Genomic DNA, 21,820 nt, shown 5'->3' with positions numbered 1-21,820 from the left:
TGAGGGTGTGAATTACCACTTTGAGCAACCTGCGATGAGACCGAGGGTGTGAGGTAGTGGTCCTCGTTAAATCGTTCCACTGTAAAGTACTCGACTTCACGCGCAGGTTGTCAGACTACCGAAGCAGGGGTGTAATTCTCTCAGCAAAGGATCAAAACTGTGATGGCATATCTTCTGATTATCCTTAGTGATGCTTCCCTGGCCATCGCCAATAGCCTATTGTGATGCTCTAGTGTGACATAAATAAATTACAACTACCACAACAACATCATCCAAACTTTCGAAAAATGACAGAAAGCTACCTATGAATGAACTTTTACCCAGTTACAAAATTTCTCATCTCGTGAGTGAGACTTATAATAGTATGAGTCTGAAGACTTATTAATAAGACTGAAACATTTAGAACAATGTTTTAAAAGATTTGCGATTCGGATGTGTCAATCAGCAATTCAATTGATTTTTTAGCAGTAGACAGCCTCAATCTATACGTGAATTAGTAAGAAAGAAACGAAACTATTCCAGTAAATTTAATGAGGTGTAACATCCTTATGATGATATTTGTTTTCCTTATTCTAAAGAAAGAAAAGTGTTGAAAAAACATCTAAGTGATGATCTAGTAATCATCTAGTAATTATTGGTTAGCAATGTGATTTGATAGACCGATCTGTCTCAGTACCTTCCACGTTGATGGTTTCATACAATTTTCCATTCCTAAAAACTAAACGAAGAATGATCACTCACAAAAAGATGCAGCCTTAAAAAGCAGCTCATGTAAAAGTCACATTTGACCTTTGTAGCATGTAATATCACGCTCTCTTAACATTTTATGGGCTTATAATAATATTACTGTACTTGTAACCAGGGGCCCCCACCAGGGGGGAAGGTGGGCGCCTGATGCGCCCAATTAAAGCTTGGGGGGAATTTTTACACTAAATAAAATGAATAGTTTAGGGGGGAATTTAGAATTTGCCCAAGAGCTTGGGGGGGGGGATAGGGGCCATTGCTTGTAACAGCTCAAAAAATTTGTATTACATATCTAATTATACTATAAAACGATTATTATGGGTTACACATGATCTATCTATTCACTTAATCATAAATACTCAGTATTTTTGAGGGTGGTACAATTTAGGGAGCAGGTGGTACGAGTTAGGCAACTGGTTTCCTAAATTGAACCATTTCAGAACTTCAGAAAACAATTTTCAGTACTTTCTGCACAAATGTTTTAACCAAAAAAAAAAAGTATAAGTAGCTGAATGTCGGTATTTTATCATTGAGACATTTTAAGTGCATTGGTCAGTGATATGTGACTGATAAAGATTTAAATGCAAAAAATGGTACGATTTAGGCAACAGGATCAGGAATGTATATTATCAAATTATATATATCAGGAATGTTGATTACATGTTGCATACATATGTGTAAAGTAGTAAATAATACAATCGGAATAGCAACTCAAGAACTATTAAAAAAACTTAATTCATTTTTATTAAAAACAAAAAATAAAAACATAATGCATTGAAATGACATAAAGATGATTTATGTACAAACGACACGAAAAGAAAGTCATAATAAATCTTAAACTAATGGATAACTAGCTTTTGTTGCGATTCCACATTGGTTGTTTTTGTTTCTGGCCATTTTAATGTATCCATTCTCACCCCAAGAAGGTCCCCAGCTGTAAAAAGAACAAAAAAATATTATTAATATTTTAATAAGTCAAGTTCTTCAAATCTTAATACAATTAAACATTAAAAAAAACTTAGATTCTGGCATTGCTTTTCAGTATATTATATTTTAATAATAATCGGTTCAACATTTAACTGCAATAGTGATACTTTGAATTATATCACACAAGTTTGTTCTAACTTTAATGAGGTTTAAAATTAATCCCACATTTTCATCCAAGTTGCCTCAAAGCATAGTGTAGTCAAATTTAAGACTATTTTATTAGCAAAAGAATATGACTCTGTTTTGCTTCGTTGCAACATGTTTGGGATAAATTATATGAAGTTCAACTTATGTCTCGGGTATCTATGCGCTCTGGTATTATATCTATTGAGTCCTTTTTTTCTTACTCCCGATTGGTATTGTGCCTCTCTTCTTACCAGGGCCCAACTTAGCCTAATTGGGGACCGGAGAAAAAACTTCTTTGGGGGCCCCCTCTGCTTCTCTACTTCAGTAATGAAGAAATAAACTTCATGGAGATATTTAAATTTTTCACCTCATTACAGATAACAACAAAATTGACTGGAACCAAAATAGCTATAAAGTCTCCAATACCCTCCAATGGTAAGACGAAATATCGTTCTGCCCATTTTATTGATTTTCTGACAATTCTATGTCCATCGTATTGAATGCAGTTTCTGATTGTTAACTTTGTCATCTAGCGGCGTAAAATTCATATCCTTGCTGACATTAGGGCGGAATTCAGCTAAATTTTCGCAATTGCGATGACTCAGTTAAGCCAATCAGGAGCCTGTATTTTTGTAAACATATCGCATTTTGCGATACGTAAAAATACAGCCTTTTGATTGGCTAAATTTGTCCATCGTAATAGCAAAAATTTAGCTGAATTCCTCCCTAGACAGCCATGAATTTACTAAATATAGATTGACGATAGATTAATGAAGATAAGCTAACATAAGACAGACGGATTTTACACTGTACTGATATTTTGTTTAAAAAAAAGGTCATTAAAAGAGGAAACTTAAAATAAGCTTTCTATTCGATTTGGGGCCCCCCTTTGATGTAGATCCCGGGGCAACTGCCCCGTATGCCCCTACCTTAGTCAGGCTCTGCTTCCTGCTCCTCACTGTCCACTTAACTTGGAAATAAACCGGTCACTGACCTACGTCCCCATAGATAAATAAATAAAAAAAATCCCCATCGTATTTAATCTACGTTTATAATTTGATTAAAGATTGCAATGACCTGGAAAACTCAAAATGAAAGGTTTTGAACCTCTAATTGCTTACGTATTCATAATGTTTATGCTTTATTTTAAATGCAAAATGCAACTGATGAGCATTTATATGATCAATCTCTCAAAACGTAGTTAATCAATTCGATAGCAATTTTTTAAAAAAGCTTATACGGCCAATTTTTTTTTAAATATGCGGCCTTTCTTCAAATGGGTTTCTTGTTTTTGTGAAGAAGAAAACATTATTGACACAGGTGAAACCAAAAGTTCAAGTTGCAAGAAAAATGACACGATAAAAAATAATTTACCTGGTCAATTTTCCAACGTAAATTTTTACTTATTCTTAGAAAAGAATTTCTACAGTATTTCATTATTTTTATTTTGTCAATATTCTACTTTATTTGAAATCGTCTTTACATAACAGTAACTGAAAACATATACTTCATATTTTATTCTTCAGTTAAATGGATTTTCGGGAAAATATACATATGAATGAATAAAATCATTGACTTACTTTTTTGCTAACAAGACTAGTATGTGGCATTATTAAGAAATTGTATGCAAATAATATTCATTATAGACGTATTCTTTCTATAGTAATCTAAATTTTTTTTACATTACATTTTTATTGGACACTGAAAAAGTTCTGCATTGTTTGAACTAAAAATTTAATTAGTTTTTACTGAGTAATTATTAGAAGGCTTATTATTACAATAATGAATCACCTATTTTTCACAAGCCAATAGTCCTTTCCCCCTTCAGTTCCATAACCTACAACAAGGACGCCATGAGTGAGGTCAGCTATTGTGTTTGGACAGAAGGTGACATCATATACTCCACTCCTATTTACACAAATAAAAACATATGATAAAATACTGTATTGTCAGTATGATCATAAATTAAGTTATTGGAAGTTATTTATTATATTTTTCGTACTATATCTGCGACGACCAATAAAATAAAGGAGAATATTAGAAATTAAATTTTAATTCAAAGTTGAAATATGGCTTTTTCCCCGTGTTTTTCGGAGAAAAAAAGTTGTTGCTGATGTATGAAAATTGTTCTAGATTATCAGTTAATGAAGAGAATGAATTGCTTCACTATTTTGCAGGATTTTACCCTTTTAGATATTAAGGAAACTTTGATTTCATTATTTCACCATTAGATTTTATTGTTTGATCATGAAAATTTGATCAGTGTAGAAAGAATAATTTACACTGTTAACCCAGTGGTCACAAGCCAGTGGTCAACCCAGTGATCAGAGAATCGGACCCCGGTCCGTTTTTTACGTAATTCCTCAAAACGCCAATGTCTAGGAAGTTTAACATGTCAAGTGTTATTCGAAACAACAAACAGAAAAAAAAAATGAAATCTATTCAGTTTTATTTGCTAATTTTATAAATATTTCAAATGATCTTTAAAAGTAATAAAAATAAATATTTAAATATTTTAACTTATATTTGATCAAATTTATGATGATTTTTTTAAAAAAATTGAAAACCACTTACGAATAAGAGCCGAAGTCTCCTGCAGAGTTTATAGCAACAGATATAGGACCAACAGTGGCTACAGCTTTCTTTAGTGCTTCTTCATCTCCTTCAGGCAGATCTACGTAGCCAGTGCAAGTGGCGCCGATATCTCTTTTTCTGAAGTGGCAATTCTTTTCCTAAGGAAAATAATAAACATAATCTTATTAACATATTAACAAAAAATTTTTAAACTTTCTTTATTACAGTTTTGGTTGGTTGGTGTCGTATCCTCTATTGAATCATATTTCATGGTGTGCTTGAATAGTTTCTGTTATTTCTATGGCATTAAATGAATACAAATCCTCTTCTGTGGGGTAGTTTAAGAGGTGAAGGCCTGCAGCGACTGCAGGGCAGTTAAAAACATGATATGGTGTCAGTTCAACACCTACTCTAGGTGGTTATGGTCAGTTCCACATTAAGACAGTTGCCACAGTTTTGATATTTTCTAGTCCCATCTGTAGAAATTTTCATGTTTGTATGATGTTTTGTTCTTAGTCTGATGAGAGTAGTGGCTGTCTTCCTATCGATGTCAAGATTAGTTATTTGATTGTGGGCTTTGATTTTTAAAGGGGTGAATACGAAAGAAGGGTGACTTTAAAAGGGTGAAAGGGGTTAAAGGTGTCTTGACTTTGCAAAAGCATTTGCATCTGCCAACGTGGTTGGGATTGTATTTTGATTGAGATCTCTGGCATTTTCAGCCAAGGAATCAGCTATTTCATTGAACTCTAGGTTCACAAGGGCGGAAATCCACTGCAAGAAGCATTTTTTCCAAAAAATAATAATGCATATAAGTATAATGCAATATTAAAGATTAATTATTAATGACTGCAGCAATCTAAGAAGTCAATATTTGTTTATCAATAGCAAGCTTTAAATTACTCATTGCTTTCAAATGAGAAATATTTGTTAACGATTTAAGGGGCAATTTCCGCACACATAGTGTGTTCTGTAATCACTCTCCTTAATATATATTTAAAATCCCTGTTAGAAATGAGGTTAAAGTTGTATACATATTAAGATTAAAAAATCTAAATATTTTGACTTTAACTAGAGTTATAAATAGAAGTCTTGTTAAATTGTGTTACCCGCTAGGATTTGAATTATTTTATTAATACGCAATATAATTACTACGTGAAGTGAATATAAGGTATGTATTGCTGTATCTCAAAACTAGTTATAGATCTTTTTTCTTATTTATAATATTATATTTGAACCAGTGACGTTGCATTTTGACTGTTTAAAACTTTTTTAATTGTGTACTGTAATGGATAAAAAAAAATGAATTCCTTTTTGAAAATTTGCAAGAGCTTAGTTGATGCTCCAGACTAAACTGGTATCTGCAGCAAAAATAAACCTTAATAATGTGCTTTCTAACAATAATTTATGCTAATAATTTTTAATAAAATACTAGTGCAATAGCCTTTAATGCTAATGAAGAAACATACGGTTCCTGACCAAATTATTACCACTATAAAATTCTATGTCAAATCTTAATTATCAAGTGATACTATACAGCTTTATTGTTTTTACGTGACAGAAACTGGTTTGCACTTGTTTACGTTCGTGTATCAATTGGATAAATTAGACGATATATAATGTAAATTTGACGATTGGATAAAATGAGACCAAACTATATAAAAAATCTTCTAAACAATAACCCATTACATGTATGTTTAAATATAAAAGTATTTGCATACGAACTCGTGCAAAAGATGTAATTATTAAAAAAACTACAGTGTGTCTAATAATTTGGTCTGATTATTATAATGTACTAATATAATACCTGATATGATAAATATTCTATATTTATATAATATACTTCCTATTTGTATTTATTTGTAACATAATGCATTACAGTGTTAATTAATTGATATACGAACGGAAACAAATGCAAACCGGCTTCAGCCGCATAAAAGCAATAAAGCTGTATAGTATCACCTGATAATTAAATTTTCTCATAGAATCTTATAGTTCGTCTAATAATTTAGTCAGGGACTGTGTGTGTATTCAAAAACCACAAACATTGATGATTTCAAATAATTAATGTGATATTAATGGACAATAAAATATCACTTTGAATATTAAAAAGTTTTGTTAATTGATAATGTTTTAAAGATATTTTTTTAACGAAAAAAGTGAAATATCATTCTTCGAAAAACAAAATAGCAAATAATGTGATACATACTGCAGCTTCATATGGGTAAGATTTTTCAGTGTCAATACCATGATTTACTTTAACATATTGGAATCCTTGATCCATCCAACCGCCATTGCAGCCGTAGTTTCCTAAGATATTAAATAGATATAAGAAAACATATTTCAAAATGTATTGAAATAACTCTAACCTGATGGTAGACACTACTATTAATCACTATATTATTTCGTAATAGTCTTAATTATTATTAACTTATTGCATACACATATACTAGTACGTAGTAACACATACTAGTTCTTTGATTTTAAATACAGTGAAACCTCGATTTTACGTCCCCCGAATTTACGTTTTTCCCGCATTTTACGTTTTTTTCGTCAGGAACCAGTTTTTCCGTATACCTCCAATGTTAATTTTACCCGGATTGTAAGTTTCTAATTTACGGAATTTCCCGCATTTTACGTTTTTTGTTGAAAGAAAAAAAATAAAAAAACGTTTTAATAAGCAATATTTAAGGTTTTTTACAGAAAGCAACTTGTCCGGAAAGCTGTAGCTGAACTAGAGAACGGAAACCTAAATGACGCCTGCAAACCAAAGTTAAGTGTTCTGGAGGCTATGCATTTTATTTCTGCTGCTTGGAGAAGCGTTACACAAAAGTGCATTTTCCACTGTTTTGAAGAAAGCGGAATCGTAGCTTCTAATGAACCGTTAGCAGATGCAGGATTAGATAGACTAGACCCGGAGAATGACAATGAAACAGTTAGCTATGACTTCGACGAGTACATTCGAGAAAACTTAGCAACATGCGAAGCTGAGAGTACCACTGCTCCATCCGTATTATGTTATGGACTTTTCATCCGCCGATGAAGATGAACAAGAAGGAACAGAAGCACAGCCCGTTCCTTCTTTCAACACAGCATTGAGAAGTTTGCTAATAGTGAAAGACTATTTTCTATCATACAAAGACCAGGAAAAAAATTTGCAAAAGATTTCAGTCCTGGAAGATGAGGCATTTACTTTGAACTCAATGTCTAAAAAACAATCTACTATTACGCACTATTTTGCACCTAAATTACATGATTCTTAGCAAAAATTGTAAAAGTGATCTTGAACTGGTATGTTTTTTTCCTTAAATACTAATATTCTTTTCGTAAAATATAGATTTTAATAGTACCCTTTGAAAGAGTCATCTTTACTACCTTTCGTTTGTTTTATTTTTCCATTATCATTATACACTGGTTATCATAAATTAAGGAAAATTCACAAAAATCGCGATAACTCAAGAAATTACACATGGAATTTTATGAAACTTACCCACAATATACAACACATAGTAAGGTATTAAACAACATAAAAAGAAATTATCAGACATTAATAGTAGTATAGAAATTAGCACATGTATAAAATAAACAAATTGGAAGTATCGGTTTGCAATAGAAAAAGTACCTTTAATATGGAATATGATTGCCTCTAGAAGCAATACAGCACAAACAGCGATGTGTGATGCTTTCAATTATGCGGTCTATCAGTTCAATAGGAAGTGAGAGCCATTGCTCTTGTAAAGCAGTTGCAAGCGTGGCAAGGGTCTGAGGGGGCGGATTGATGGCAGATACACGCCTCCCTAGAGCATCCCAAACGTGCTCGATAGGATTCAAGTCCGGGGATCGAGCTGGCCACTCCATGCGAGTAATTGTTTCCTGTTGAAGATAATCATCAACAATGCGAGCTCTGTGTGGTCTTGCATTATCGTCCTGTAACAGGAAGCAATCACCAATTGCCCCGGCATATGGGCGCACATAAGCATCAAGGATGTTGTCTCGATAAACCTGAGCATTCACGGTTCCCCTTGGAAAGACATGGAGGTATGTGCGCCCTCCTAAGGATATGCCTCCCCAAACACAGACACTGCCTCTTCCGTATGCATCTCTTTCACGGATGTTTGATGGATGATAACGGGTCCCAGGTTCTCTCCATATCAAATAACGTCTACTGTCACTTTCTAGACTAAACCTGGACTCATCCGTAAAGAGAACAGGCCTCCATTGATCTGACGTCCAGTGGACATGTTGTCGGGCCCACTGCAAACGGTCTCTCCTATGGCGTGATGTGAGCGGCACGCAAATGGCTGGTCGTCTCGCATACAGACCACCTTCGTGGAGCCTTCTGCGCACAGTTGACGTTGACATCAACCTTCCGGTGGCTGCAGCAAGAGAGGATCTAAGATGTGTCGGAGTAGCGGTTCTATTCCTGCGTGCACTTAATGTCAAATATCGGTCATCGGCACTGGTCGTAACAGTTGGCCGTCCTTGACTGAACCTCCTAGATGCCGAATCTGTGGTTTGAAATTGCCTCCAAAGTCTATGAACCACAGATGGACTCACATTTAGCCATCTGGCCACTTCTGATTGACTCTGCCCTGCCTCTAGTCTCCCGATGGCTCTCCATCGTAGTTCTTCAGGCAAATGATGCCTAGAGGTCATTATTACGAATTGGCTATCTCAGATTTTCAATGTCGCAATCACAGTAAAATTTGTGTGCTTTCTCTCAAACTTGGACTTTTATGCTCCAGGCAGATGACGTAAGCCGAGTGCAGCGCCACTAATTTGCATATTGCAATTTTACTCAGCTACTCTTAGTGGACAACATATGCAAATTTTGCACGGTTTGGCTTACTTTTGAAAGAGTTATCGCTATTTTTGTGATTTTTCCTTAATTTATGATAACCAGTGTATGATTTTTTGCTATCTAAGTATTTCCCGTATTTTACGTTTTCCCGGATTTTACGTTTTTTTTTACCTAGTCCCCTGAGAAACGTAAAATCGGGGTTTCACTGTATAGAGATTACCAAACTCAAAAGTGGAGGAGCATGATAGTTCAGGCAATATGATATAGAAATATGATAGTGATAGCAGCTATACCCTTCGGGATTATAAATTAATATAAAAGGAGTGCATTGGAGTTTGCGTTGAACTGATTCACCATCATGCTAGATAGAAGGCATTTAAAGTGAATGTAAAGTAGCGCTAAGGTGATACGTCACGAGTAAAACGTATAGATTAGTATGAATTTTAGTGGTACGAGTTGAGCGCCGTTAAGACATCTATAGTCAAATATTTGATATTAAAGGAAAACATTGTCTAGAAAAAATGGATTCAAACAAATAATGCAAACATCTCTGCCAAGGACGTACATCAATATCTTCTCTGAAAAAGATCCAGGACAAGAAAACGCCATGATTTCTTATGATATCATTGCCTGCTGTTGATGATATAATTAGAGGAAATTAGGGAGACATTTGGGTAACACTTTGTCTGACCTGAGTAAAGTAATGGTGAACTCTCCTCTTGCCGCTGAAATTCGTTCTACTTTCGGTTTTTAATGTTCAGGGCGCTTCCTTCTTAGTTTACCCTTACATTCATTTTAAATACTCTCATGTGACATAGGCACTGTGCGGAGCGGTCCTTTTGCCTTCCTTTATAGCATTAAATTGCGCTTCTATCATTTTAAATTTTGACGCTAACGCCGCGTTTCATTTGGGCGACTCCCATGATTTGTAATGAAAAAGTCAAATGACAAAAACGATTAGAAATGTGGTGATAAATTCAGATGCAATGAATTAATCTTTTCATTAAATATATATAAAAAAAAGATTTAATCTCTTATTTCTTTTTTCATAGTTAAAAAATTAATGGTTGTTAATAATGTTTAGTGAAAATTTTCTATTATTGCGTGTAGTATATTCTAAATTAATTAACATGAAATACATTTAAATGACGTAATTTATTTACATAGAAAAATAGAAAGTCAAATATCAAAGACAGGGAGATATTTTAAAATGAATTTACAAAGCGCTGGATGCTTTAAACTTTTGTCAAACTGCTGATGAAATGATTTGTGTTTTACCAGGAAGTGAAAAATTAACTATTCATTTGCTTTTTCCAAAAACTTGTGAGGTAGTGCCATTCTCTTGTAGTACCAATGCTTGCCTACATTTTCAGAGTAATTGGTTCAAAGTTAAACATAATACGCAAGTAGAAACATAAACGAAGTTAAACATAATACGCATAAGACTTCGGAGCCTCTTACCTTCGTCATGTGAGCAATCGACAAGATTTTGTTCACTTAGTGAAACGAGTTTTCCAGTTTTTTTGAAATGTTGCCCTTCTAAAGATCCAGTTGTTGAGAATGCCCAGCAAGAGCCGCATTGTTCCTACGTAATAAAAAAAGTACAGTAAAAATGCTTAGTTTGATGAATTTTTGTCATTCGATGATTTACAGCTATGAAATAAATAAATAACATAACATATTTGCGATTAATTGATTGCAGTTAATAGTAAACTTTTGGTTTAACAAGAAACAACGATAAAAAAATATAGTGAAAGCTCGATGTCGTGTCTATGGCACAATACGTGAACTCCGATATTTACAATAAGTTTTTAAGTAACCGTCAAATTGCTATTATTAAAGAGGCAAAACATGTGTATGCTTATCACAATTTAAAAAAATTACTAGTCTTTTGTTATTTCGACACTTTTTTTTAAGGAAAATACTTTTTCTGTTGTTTATGTGAAAAATACTAAACAGCAAAATGGGAGATATTTTTTTGATTTCTAGTATCAATATTCTGAGGTGGAAGTGATCGTCATTTCATCTCATTTCCTTCCGACTTACTTAATTTTTTTATGTTAAGGAGCAAATGGGGACCGATGGGGAGTTATTCTCCTCCTTAGGAAAGAAAATTTATTCTGCTATATTTAGATGATCTGCCGTACACTTTAAAAAATCCTTTTTGTTGATCACATATCTACCAATGGACAACTAGTCAAAATTTATTTTTTGTGAAGCAGCCAAAATAACTGTCAAAAGATCAAAAAGCCAAAGCGTAAACCGTCCTCTGGAAGGACTCTTTTTTGCTTTGGATATAAGCAAAAACAGTTTCTGAAGCATTCTACTAAAAGCACGAAGTTTTTCTACTTCCTCAAACACACACAAAGCAGAGCTCGTTACGTAACTGTATCGGTTAAAACCCTTGCTTTGCTTCTGAGATTACCCTACCTATGAGGCAAGCATAAACAATCATTCGAAACAGTTAAGAAATTTTGCCCCGTTCGCGTCGTGCATTCCAGCTTCTGGGCAGAGTTCCCAGTTTGCTATCGTACCAGATGCCAGTTAACTGCTGAAAACAGGATTAAAAGTTGTCAATGACATCTAAAGCTATTGTACTACATTTCCCTTTCAGTTTTCTATACTGTTATTTTAACTTTAAAAATTTGTATTTCTATATAACGACGAACTCGATATTACGTCCATTCCATTCATTATTTTGAATTGTCATTATAACAGACTTTCACTTGTTATTGGTTAGATTTTTTATTTTTTATTTTGGGGAGCATTAGTAAGAAGGGATCTGTGTTTTATTGATAAATCAAAAATCATTAAAAAAAAATTCTGAACATCAAAATACTGTTTATATAAAAGTGTGCTAACTTAACCCTTTGACGTAAAAGGGACATGGATGTCTTTTTTTAGATATTTTTTTAACACTGGAATTACAAGCTAATATATATTTTGATACTTTTTATTACAAAAAAACGTTCTAATGAATACTAAGAAAAAATCTGATAGATTACTGAATATATATTTGTACTAAAACATAAAATCCAAAAAATGTAGTTTGAAATCATTTTCATTCATATTCAAAAATTTATCAATAATTGAATTTGTAAAAAAAGAAATTTCAGTAATAAATAACTGTCTCTCTTAAATTTAAATAATTCAAAATTGGAAAAAATTATTGTTTGAAAGTAAACCGTGTTTGGAATATTTTACCTTAAACGCAGAAAAAGACACGGGTCTTTCATAGCCATAAATTATTAAAATGCTACATATAAAATTTTCACTTATTTTTTGACCTAAATTAATAACAATAATTTTTTATTAATTTAGGTAAAAAAATAAGTGAAAATGTGAAATATGAGAAATATGTTTAATAAAAGTTCTGCACTAAAAGGTTAAGAGTAGCACTTTTGTTGATTAGTAATGCATAAAACTTCTTTGTACCTGATCTTTAACTTCGGTGACATATCCTTTTGCTCTCCAGTCTATACTTTCAGGAATGTTTACGTTCATGGGCGATAACCAGGTAGTTGCATTCCCGATGGAATTACTTTGACCTCGATAGCCATTCAGACTTTTATACTCTTCTGGTTTCTGAAAGTACATAGAAGAAAAAACATTGAGGATACTAACTTAACTTCTTGAAGATGGAAACCTCCTCAAGTTTTAAAACAAAAATTTTCTATTTCACAAAAAGAGAATATAATTTTATTTTTTATTTCTGTGAGTTTGATTTTAATTGTATTAGTACACTTTAAAAAAGAATTTCTCAAAATTGAGCTGAGCTACTCAGAAGAAAATAGCAGTTGAATTTTAATACTCATTATTCAGTAAACTGGCTAGCCCAAAATTTGAATAGTCTCAATAATGACAGAACATGAAAAAGTGACACATTATCTTAAAATGTGACAAAGTTCAAACCTTATTCGACTATAACGATCAAATTTTCTAAAGAAAATCTAACTAGACATGCTGTAGGTCTAATAGGATAATCTGTATTTACCTTCATTTCAAAGTTATTTTACGAATAAAGAATGCCTTCTGATCGGTAATCAATTCTTTCCTACTAAGCTGGCATTTTTTTTTCCACAAGTGAAGACGGATTCCCAGAGTTGTTTCAATTTGTTTCAAGTTGTTCCCTACACTCAATCGTAAATACACGGAATTTTCATGTTCGGCTATATTTGTTTCGGAGCTATTTGGACGCATTTTTGCTCAATTTTAAGAAACCCTTTTTTAAAATGTAGAAGGGTAATTCATACATCTTAGGGGGGGGGGAATCATTCCAAGTTCAAACTGTAATATGCACATTAAACACTAACATCGTGCAAATTAACTGCTACCTTCACAAGGTGCTAAATTGAGCCTCAATGTCATTCCAGTTGAATCATAGCATTGTGCAATCAAGCTTAGCCGATACACAGTTATGAACAGAGTATGTCTGGTTACATAATCTAGTGCGTCACGACGGAAGATTTGTCTATCTAAGAGAAAAAGAAGATGTTTTGTGCAAAAATGAACAGTTATTTACTCCACTAAAAGTTATTCGATTCAACAAATATCATAAAGGAATTTTTTTTTTATGAAACTGATTCTGCTTTTACTTACGAATACGATGATTACATAAGTATAAAGTCTTTTTTGCTTTTTCACTCTTAAAACTAAATTTCAAGCATTTACAGATTGCATAAATACTACTGGAAGGAATTGGCGTAATTTAAAAATATAATAATTCATTAAGTTTAATCGAAACGAAGAAAATAAAGATATAGAGAAGGAAGTAATCGAATTAATACTTTAAGAATTTTTCTTTTATTTTTGCTTAATAATTTTTGCACAATTATTTGCGACTGTTAAGAATTAAAGGGAATCGAGTTATTTGATCGTAATTTTTGACGCAGAAAAGCAAGAATTTATATAAACTTCCGAATTTTTGGTATTTTAATTGAAATGTTGATGTTAAGTTTTATACATTAGACATTAGACATGTTTTTGACATTAGAAAAGACCATAGTTTTAACAAATGCAAAATTAAGGTATGAATGTTTTTGTAGTTTTATGAAAAACATTGGATTTTCATCAAAAGCTGTTTACAGTTTCTCAAATAGAAAAGTATAGTTTAAATTTTTAACTATAAATTTATTGCCAATTAAATATTTCAAATCATTATCTTGAGGTAATTGCACCTTAAGCTGCGTTTTTTTTGCGTTGTGCTCGAAACTAAAGAAAAATAATCCTCTTAAAATTAATATCAGGTTGTTCAAATATTAAATAAATCTTTAATTTATTTTCAGTTATCTAATTTTTTTTTAATATTTTAAATGAACTTTTAAATTTCATTATTTATTATACATTTAAGAGATACAATACAATACCTTAAGAGATTATACAATAACTGAAACAAATTTGACTTAAAAACAATGATAAATATTTCTTCATATTTAAGTTTAATTCTAAATCTTCAGGATCGTACTATGTTGTTTATTAGTATATAGTGCGTCTATCAATAGTATCCTATATAATAGACTTTTAATTTTATATGAACAAGCTATTTTTCCATAACAAGAAATTAACCTTTGTAATTATTATTGTAAATATTTTTTCTCCACTTGATCCACTACGTTCACCCAAAATCATATATAATCATGGTAAAAACGACTAAAATCGTAAAAAAAATAGTACAGATTTTTACATTCGTGTTAAAAGTTTCTGTAATTAATTTCAAACATGCGAAATATTATATATTTGGACCCTGAAGTAAAAACAAATTAAAATAAACTGAACTATGCATTTGAAATTTCAGTAAAAAATGTAATACAGCAATAATTTATTGCTACATAACATTTCTTCTTCTTTTTCTGTTATCCTTTCTCGCCCACTTCAATTACAATTAAAAATGATTATTCTTAATTCCCCCCTCTTTTTGACTGATAACTTTAAATTTTCTCGTAATCACTGGCAAATAGAAAATTTTATGACACTATTCAATCGATGCTGTTTTCTGATAAAGGCGAACTGTAAAAAATTCCAGATCAAATTACGATAAAAAGTATCGGCATTCAGGACTCCGGTACTTTTTACTGTAAAATCTAATTGTACCTGAACATGTTAAGCAACAAAAAATCTGATATATCGTAATTTTTACAGTAATAAGTGCCGTAAAATCACTGAATCATTTTAATTATTAATTACGGTATAATATTTTACGGCAGAATGGATTTTACGGTAATATGGATTTTACGGATTATGACCAAAAAGTACCGGTATTTTATGCTGTAATTTGATCCTTAATTTTTTACAATGCCTATAATATATTTGAAACAGAGAAATGAAATGCATTTACACATCTTTTTATACAGATACATATGATATTGACTCACCAAATCTGTTAATTTGTTGATTCCACGCCTGTAAGAGTGAATACCTAAATCTGCGTGAAGATTATGTCGAACAATATCTGCTATTTTTTGTTCCCAAATAAGTCGTCTAGATAACTCTTCTTTCAAGTTATATGATTTATTGAAAATTAGCTAGAAGCAGAAAAAAAATTATTATTATTTTCTAAGAGGCATCAGTATTAAGCAAACTTATAGTTTATGTATACTGAGAAAAAAGTGTTTATTCACCGCAGGTGGCCAGCCGACCAGTGAAGCGGGTTTGTGGCTTTTCGCGGCCCCCACGTAGAAGAGAGAAAAAAAAAAGTGTTATCAAAGCTGGCAGAATATGGTAAAACTTACCGTGTTTCTTTTGGTATCGGAACACCAAAAAGCTCAGTAATTTTCCACGAAGCGCTTTAGTAATTTTTTTGATAAAATTAGCAATAAAATATCGCTTTATAATATGTGTTCTTATTTGGTAAATGTTGTTAAAATTCGACAATTTTATCATGATATTTTATGGTAGGGGATAAAAATCATTTTTTAGATTGAATTTACTTTTCAGGTTTGTATTTTTTACCAAATACGTGGTAATGAAAACTATATTTTTGAAAACTAGAAATTTTCTGTAAACCGTTACCATATGAGCGAAAAAATCACAGAAATTAATGGCTTAAATGCAGTATATTTTGATTTTATTAACCAGAATTATGGTTTTTGTTTCACTAAAAGTGCCATTATCATGCAGTACGGTAATTTTACTTCTATTTTTTCTTCGTATATATTAGTCAAATTATATTAGGGGGAACAGAAACTAATGTCTTTTCGGTGCATTTGATATTTGTTATCAAGATTTTATTTTTGATCAATAATGTATTCACCCTCGTCAGCAGCAACTTTTTAATGTCGCATCGAAAATGAATCGAAATGGATAAAAAAAAATGAATTGGTTTTTAAGACTAACACGTATTTAATGGTCTGAAGCGACATTACTTTCCGGTCCCCCTAATATTTAAAAGTATAATTATTACATAAAATATATCATACATAGTATATTACATATAATAATAATTTTATTAAAACATATTTCATTAAGTTATATTTCATATAACATAGTTTCATTAGTGTATATGCTAAATTTTGCATAAACAGCAGTAGACCATCAAATAGACTTTGTTCATCTTACATGCGGACAACAAGTAATTGAGGTTTGCTAATTTCAATGTTTAACCATATTTTCAAATACTGGAGTATTATCATTAAAATGTTTTTTCAAAAATCAAATCGAGAAATCTAATGAAGTTGAAAAAATGTTTGTATTCATGTATTTAATACATTTGAAAAAAAAAAAAACTTTTTTAAATGTTTGGCATCCTACTTATTGTTATAACGTATTATTGCTTTGATTTTATACTAAATTCACTTTTCTTTTTCTTAAAAGCTCCCTTTAGTCCATTATTAGTGCTGCACAACTGCTTATTTCCATGTTATTAATTTAATAAATTCCTTTTCGCATTCAATAGTAAATTTATTTCTTACTACAGTAAAAGTTTTCGAAAATTAATTAGTAGGCAAATTAAGTTAAGAATGAGTTCGTGATTGCACTGCACTTCGAATGTAAGAAATAAAACAGTGAACTTCATAAACTGATTAGCGAACGTATTGATTCATTTTATTTCTATAAAACCAATGAGGCGAGAAAATGATTTCAATTTTTTAAGATGACTATTTTGTAAATAATTAGCCACCTCCAGTGATCAGTTGGTTAATATTTTTAAATAACTAGAATTTTTAGTATTCCGAGCTTTATAATAGTCAAATCAAAAATCAAGACAATATGCAAGCATAAACTCAGATTTCTCAAGTGAGAGGAAAATAAATTTTTGTATCTCACATTTTCGTATGGTATTCGTGACTTTGTAATTAAAATGTTCTGTACAACATATGCCAACATATATAAAAATAGGCTAATTATCTCAATGGCAATTCGTTTGATGGATAATAAATTAATTAGCAACTTGTTTAGCCAATCAAATTTAAATTAGGAAATCAAACTGTGCACTTATTTGCTATTATACATCATGCGAGTCAATGAATTTTATTTGTGAAAGATTTTTCGTGAAAACGAAACGAACTTCAACTGTTATGAATTTCCTTAAGTTAAAATAATACTCAGATCTAAAACAGTAAGCAATTCATTGTAAGACAACGAAAAATAATTTAGAAAAAGTGATTTAGCTTAATGGCGCTATTCAAGAGCTAAAAGACGGGGTAACTAAGTAAATGAATATTAAAAGACAGCGTAACCAAATAAACAAATATTTACTTTTAAAAGTTTATATCAGACTTTAGATTCATATAGCACGTTTAATTTGTTCTTGTAAGCTAGTTCACGCTTTTACCAGACACATCATTGTTATACTTGTACTTGGCCAAATTTATCATCCTTCTTATGAAAAATTTGAATCAAGATATGGATAATATTTCAACCGAATTATAATCTCTGATAATTAAATTAATCGGTTTTCATAACTTTTAATTCGACCAGTGCTAATTTATTATTAAGTAATTAATTAAACTCTTTCATATATTAGTGTTAAAGATTAAATGAACTTCTATGTACCTTAAAAGCTTCCCAAAATTCATTAAGTTCAGAATCAAAGGGTGAATAAACTGTTGGACCACATGCTGCTGCAGCAAACATCAGAAATAATATGATGAGCTTCATGATATAAACTGCAAGATAGAAAGTGGAACTTTGAAAATTCTTAGAAATCACAAAATATTGAACCTCCTAACGTAGTGCACAAACCAAACTTAACTTAACTTAGACTTAAACTTAAACTTAAGTATTTAATTCAGTTAAACCAAATAAACAGATTTTCCTCATACGAATTGCTGAAACTAATTGTTTGTAAATTATTTATTTGATATTCTCATGTTGTATAAAAATTAACTGTAATGCTTTTAACTTTACCTGAACATAAAAAAGTTTAGTAAAGAGCAAACAATTTGGAAATAACATTAAATTTTTTTCATTAAAAGTTTTAAAGATTTTGTAATTTGTTTATTCATTATTTGTATTCATTTATTATATTCATTAATTATATTTATTTCATTACAGTTTCTTAATATTAATTTAGAATTATTAATAACTTATTTTTTTAAGAAATAATTAAATAATTATTATGCATAGTTTCACTACCCCAGAAAAATTCACTTGGAAGGTAAAAACACCGATTACTTTAGCAAAGAAAAATCAAAAATGAATTAATTTTCTAATTTTGAAACAAAGAATTAAAAATGTATTTTTTCTAGATCGATAAAAAGTCCGTACTTCATTATTTTATGTTGTAATAATAAATAATTACCATACATTTTAAATTTAAACTTATGAATGGGTAGAGTTCGAAAGATCACAAAAAATAAATTGGAAGTTAAATAGCCTTTACCTTTATTTGTGAGGTGGAAAAAATATATTTAAAATTCATTTTGCCTTTTACTTCACAAGCAATAGATTTCAGTATTTTTTTAAAAATTATTTTTATTATAGAAATTTTTAAAGAGCTTTTTCACGCATGAAAATTAAAAATTCGTGATAAATTATTAATTAATATTCTTAATTTCTTTTTCATGAATTTAAAATCATGTATGATTTTCGCTCGAAAAATGCAAACGATAACACTTTAAAAGTTATTTCCTTTGCTTTTGTGACTGTGGAACACTCTGAACGAAGATGACGAGGATAACGTAGGTGCGTGTTTCTTGAGAAAAGTATTAAGTGATTCATTCAGCTGGACGATATAATACTACGATTTTACAATTCATAAGCTTATTCTTTAACAAAAAACGAATTTAAAACGAAAACAAAAAACGAAACGAATTTTTCATGAATTTAAAATCATGTATGATTTTCGCTCGAAAAATGCAAACGATAACACTTTAAAAGTTATTTTCTTTGCTTTTGTGACTGTGGAACACTCTGAACGAAGATGACGAGGATAACGTAGGTGCGTGTTTCTTGAGAAAAGTATTAAGTGATTCATTCAGCTGGACGATATAATACTACGATTTTACAATTCATAAGCTTATTCTTTAACAAAAAACAATAGCTATTAAGTAAATTTAAAAAACGAGATCAAATGCTATGTCCATTTTATAAACATGCATTTCCAGCTGTGCCCATTTTCTTAAACACAGATTTTGAGCTGTGTCAATTTTCTAAAACACGTATGAACTGCGTCCATTTTCGTAAACACGTATTTCGAGGTGCTCATTTAACGTACAAACATTTTAAAGAGATAAAAAAATCATTGTTTTAGATATCTGAAAATCTTTGGAGACAAAATTTTGAGATTTGAATTTTTTGTTTCAATTCATAAATAGCATTGAAAATTAAAACATGATAATAATGTATTACAGCTTAAGAATAATGTCTTTCTAATTTTGAAGTAGGGAGGAAGCAGATTTGTTATAAAAACTTTAATTAAAAGTGCAAAAATTTTATGCAAATAATAACAATTATGTAAATTTGTTTATTTTAGTGTGGTTTCAAATAAAAATGAATGAAATTCAGGAAAAGATACTGCACAAATATATGCATTGCACAGTTTAATAAAAATTTTTAATTTGTTTGTAAAATTTAAAACATTTATTTAATGAGTTATCGCATGGTTTATTTCCAAGATGTATATGTTCAAAACGTGTTTAGAGATAAAGAGCTAAAAAGACGTAGAAGACTAAAAAGACTGTCGTATGGTTCAAACATAAATTTTATCTTTAAAAACAAGGGTATTAGAGCTTAATCGAAATTCGTTTAATTTAATTTCATACTATCTAAGCAAGAGTTCTCTCATTGCAGCCATATACAAATAAATTGGGAAAATTTAAATTTAGGAAATTGGTTGAATTAATAATTTATCCAGACAAACAAATCTGTTTTCCTTCATGCAAAGCAAAAAAGTTATGAAAGAATTTAAAACTTATTACTTTGCTTTTAGATTTGAGCAATAAGCAATATATATTATAAACAGTAAAGATAGTTGAAAAAATTAACGCATAAGGCGTGCACTGTAATACAAAAAATTTATTATGGTTTTTAATTAAATCAAATTATAATTTCTTGGTAATGCTGGAAAATATGCAGAGAAATAATTATATGAATCTCCGAGAAAAAAAACAACTATGAAATGAAAATGAAAACTATTTACAAAAAAATTCGTTAACTAAGTAATTATTTAAATTATTTTCCATTTAGTAATTTTAATAAAATATATTTTAGAGTTAAAAGCAAATACCTAAATAAATATCTAAACTCTAAAAAAATATTATGCATTTATTTAGTTATCAAAGTAATTACTTAAACTACTTTCTATGTAGCAATTTTAATACAATATATTTCAGAGTTAAAATTAAATATCTTAATAGACATCTAAAGTCCTAAATAAATATTATATACTTATTTAGAGCTACAGAAGTTATTTTCTACCTTCGAATCTACCTAAAAACAATGCTATATAACTAAACACATAAAGGTATTAGCTTACCTTTCTAGCTTACTTATCCAAAGAAATGAGGAAAGTTCTAAAAATGGGTATGATTTAGTAATGGTATTTATAGTGCAATCACTAGTTAGAGCGGGAAATTTTCAGTTTCATCTGACACATTATTATCAGGTCTCGTGATTAAGTTTGAGTTTTTGCTAGTTTAAAGCCATGTGAATTCCCTCTTATCTTATTCTATTCTTATTTACGTGTTGGTCAGTAGATAAAAGAAAATCAACAAACAAGGTGTATTTCGCTGGTCGTCATTCAAGTTTTCAGAAATATTTTGAACACAAAGAATCATGTGATTGCTAATGTGGAAGATTGGTGGTGAGAAAGTTAGTTTTATCAAAGTATGTTACTGATTATAAGAAAATTTAAGTGCATGTGTCACAAGTTGTCTTAACTACAACTTCCTGTTTCTCTTGAAGTCTTCTCATTAAATTACAAACCTTTTAATATAATTTCTTCAATTTTAAAGGAAGTGTTTATAATAAATCGTACATTTAATTGTATCATTTCATAACAACCCATTAAATCATTTAAAAAAATCAATTTATTTCGAAAAATAGTCAATAAAGTGTTAATATTACATATGAAAATAATATTGTTTATATTTATTTAGATTTTGAAAAAAGATATAATAAATAGTATAAAGTCTTTTTATTGATTTTAGCTTT

The 21,820-nt window shown here is 30.4% G+C and overlaps 1 protein-coding gene across 1 annotated transcript; it reads right to left on the bottom strand.

Moving 5' to 3' along the window:
- Positions 1-1,463: 1,463 nt before the first annotated feature.
- Positions 1,464-21,283, bottom strand: LOC107454673 (cathepsin L-like peptidase). Its single transcript, XM_016071946.5, has 9 exons — positions 21,144-21,283; positions 18,221-18,333; positions 15,601-15,750; positions 12,665-12,814; positions 10,691-10,814; positions 6,638-6,738; positions 4,432-4,589; positions 3,649-3,765; positions 1,464-1,678 (listed from the first exon to the last, which is right to left on the bottom strand). Exons 2-9 carry the CDS (start codon positions 18,323-18,325, stop codon positions 1,579-1,581), a joined length of 1,005 nt encoding a protein of 334 aa, XP_015927432.2. The 5' UTR covers positions 18,326-18,333; positions 21,144-21,283; the 3' UTR covers positions 1,464-1,578.
- Positions 21,284-21,820: the final 537 nt, after the last annotated feature.

This window comes from Parasteatoda tepidariorum, chromosome 10, assembly GCF_982258835.1.
Source record: "Parasteatoda tepidariorum strain Cologne lab strain chromosome 10, Ptep-v5.0, whole genome shotgun sequence".
In the NCBI taxonomy this organism is placed as follows: domain Eukaryota; kingdom Metazoa; phylum Arthropoda; class Arachnida; order Araneae; family Theridiidae; genus Parasteatoda; species Parasteatoda tepidariorum.
Note: the sequence above shows the minus strand (reverse complement) of the source record. Positions and strands in the feature narration are given on the sequence as shown.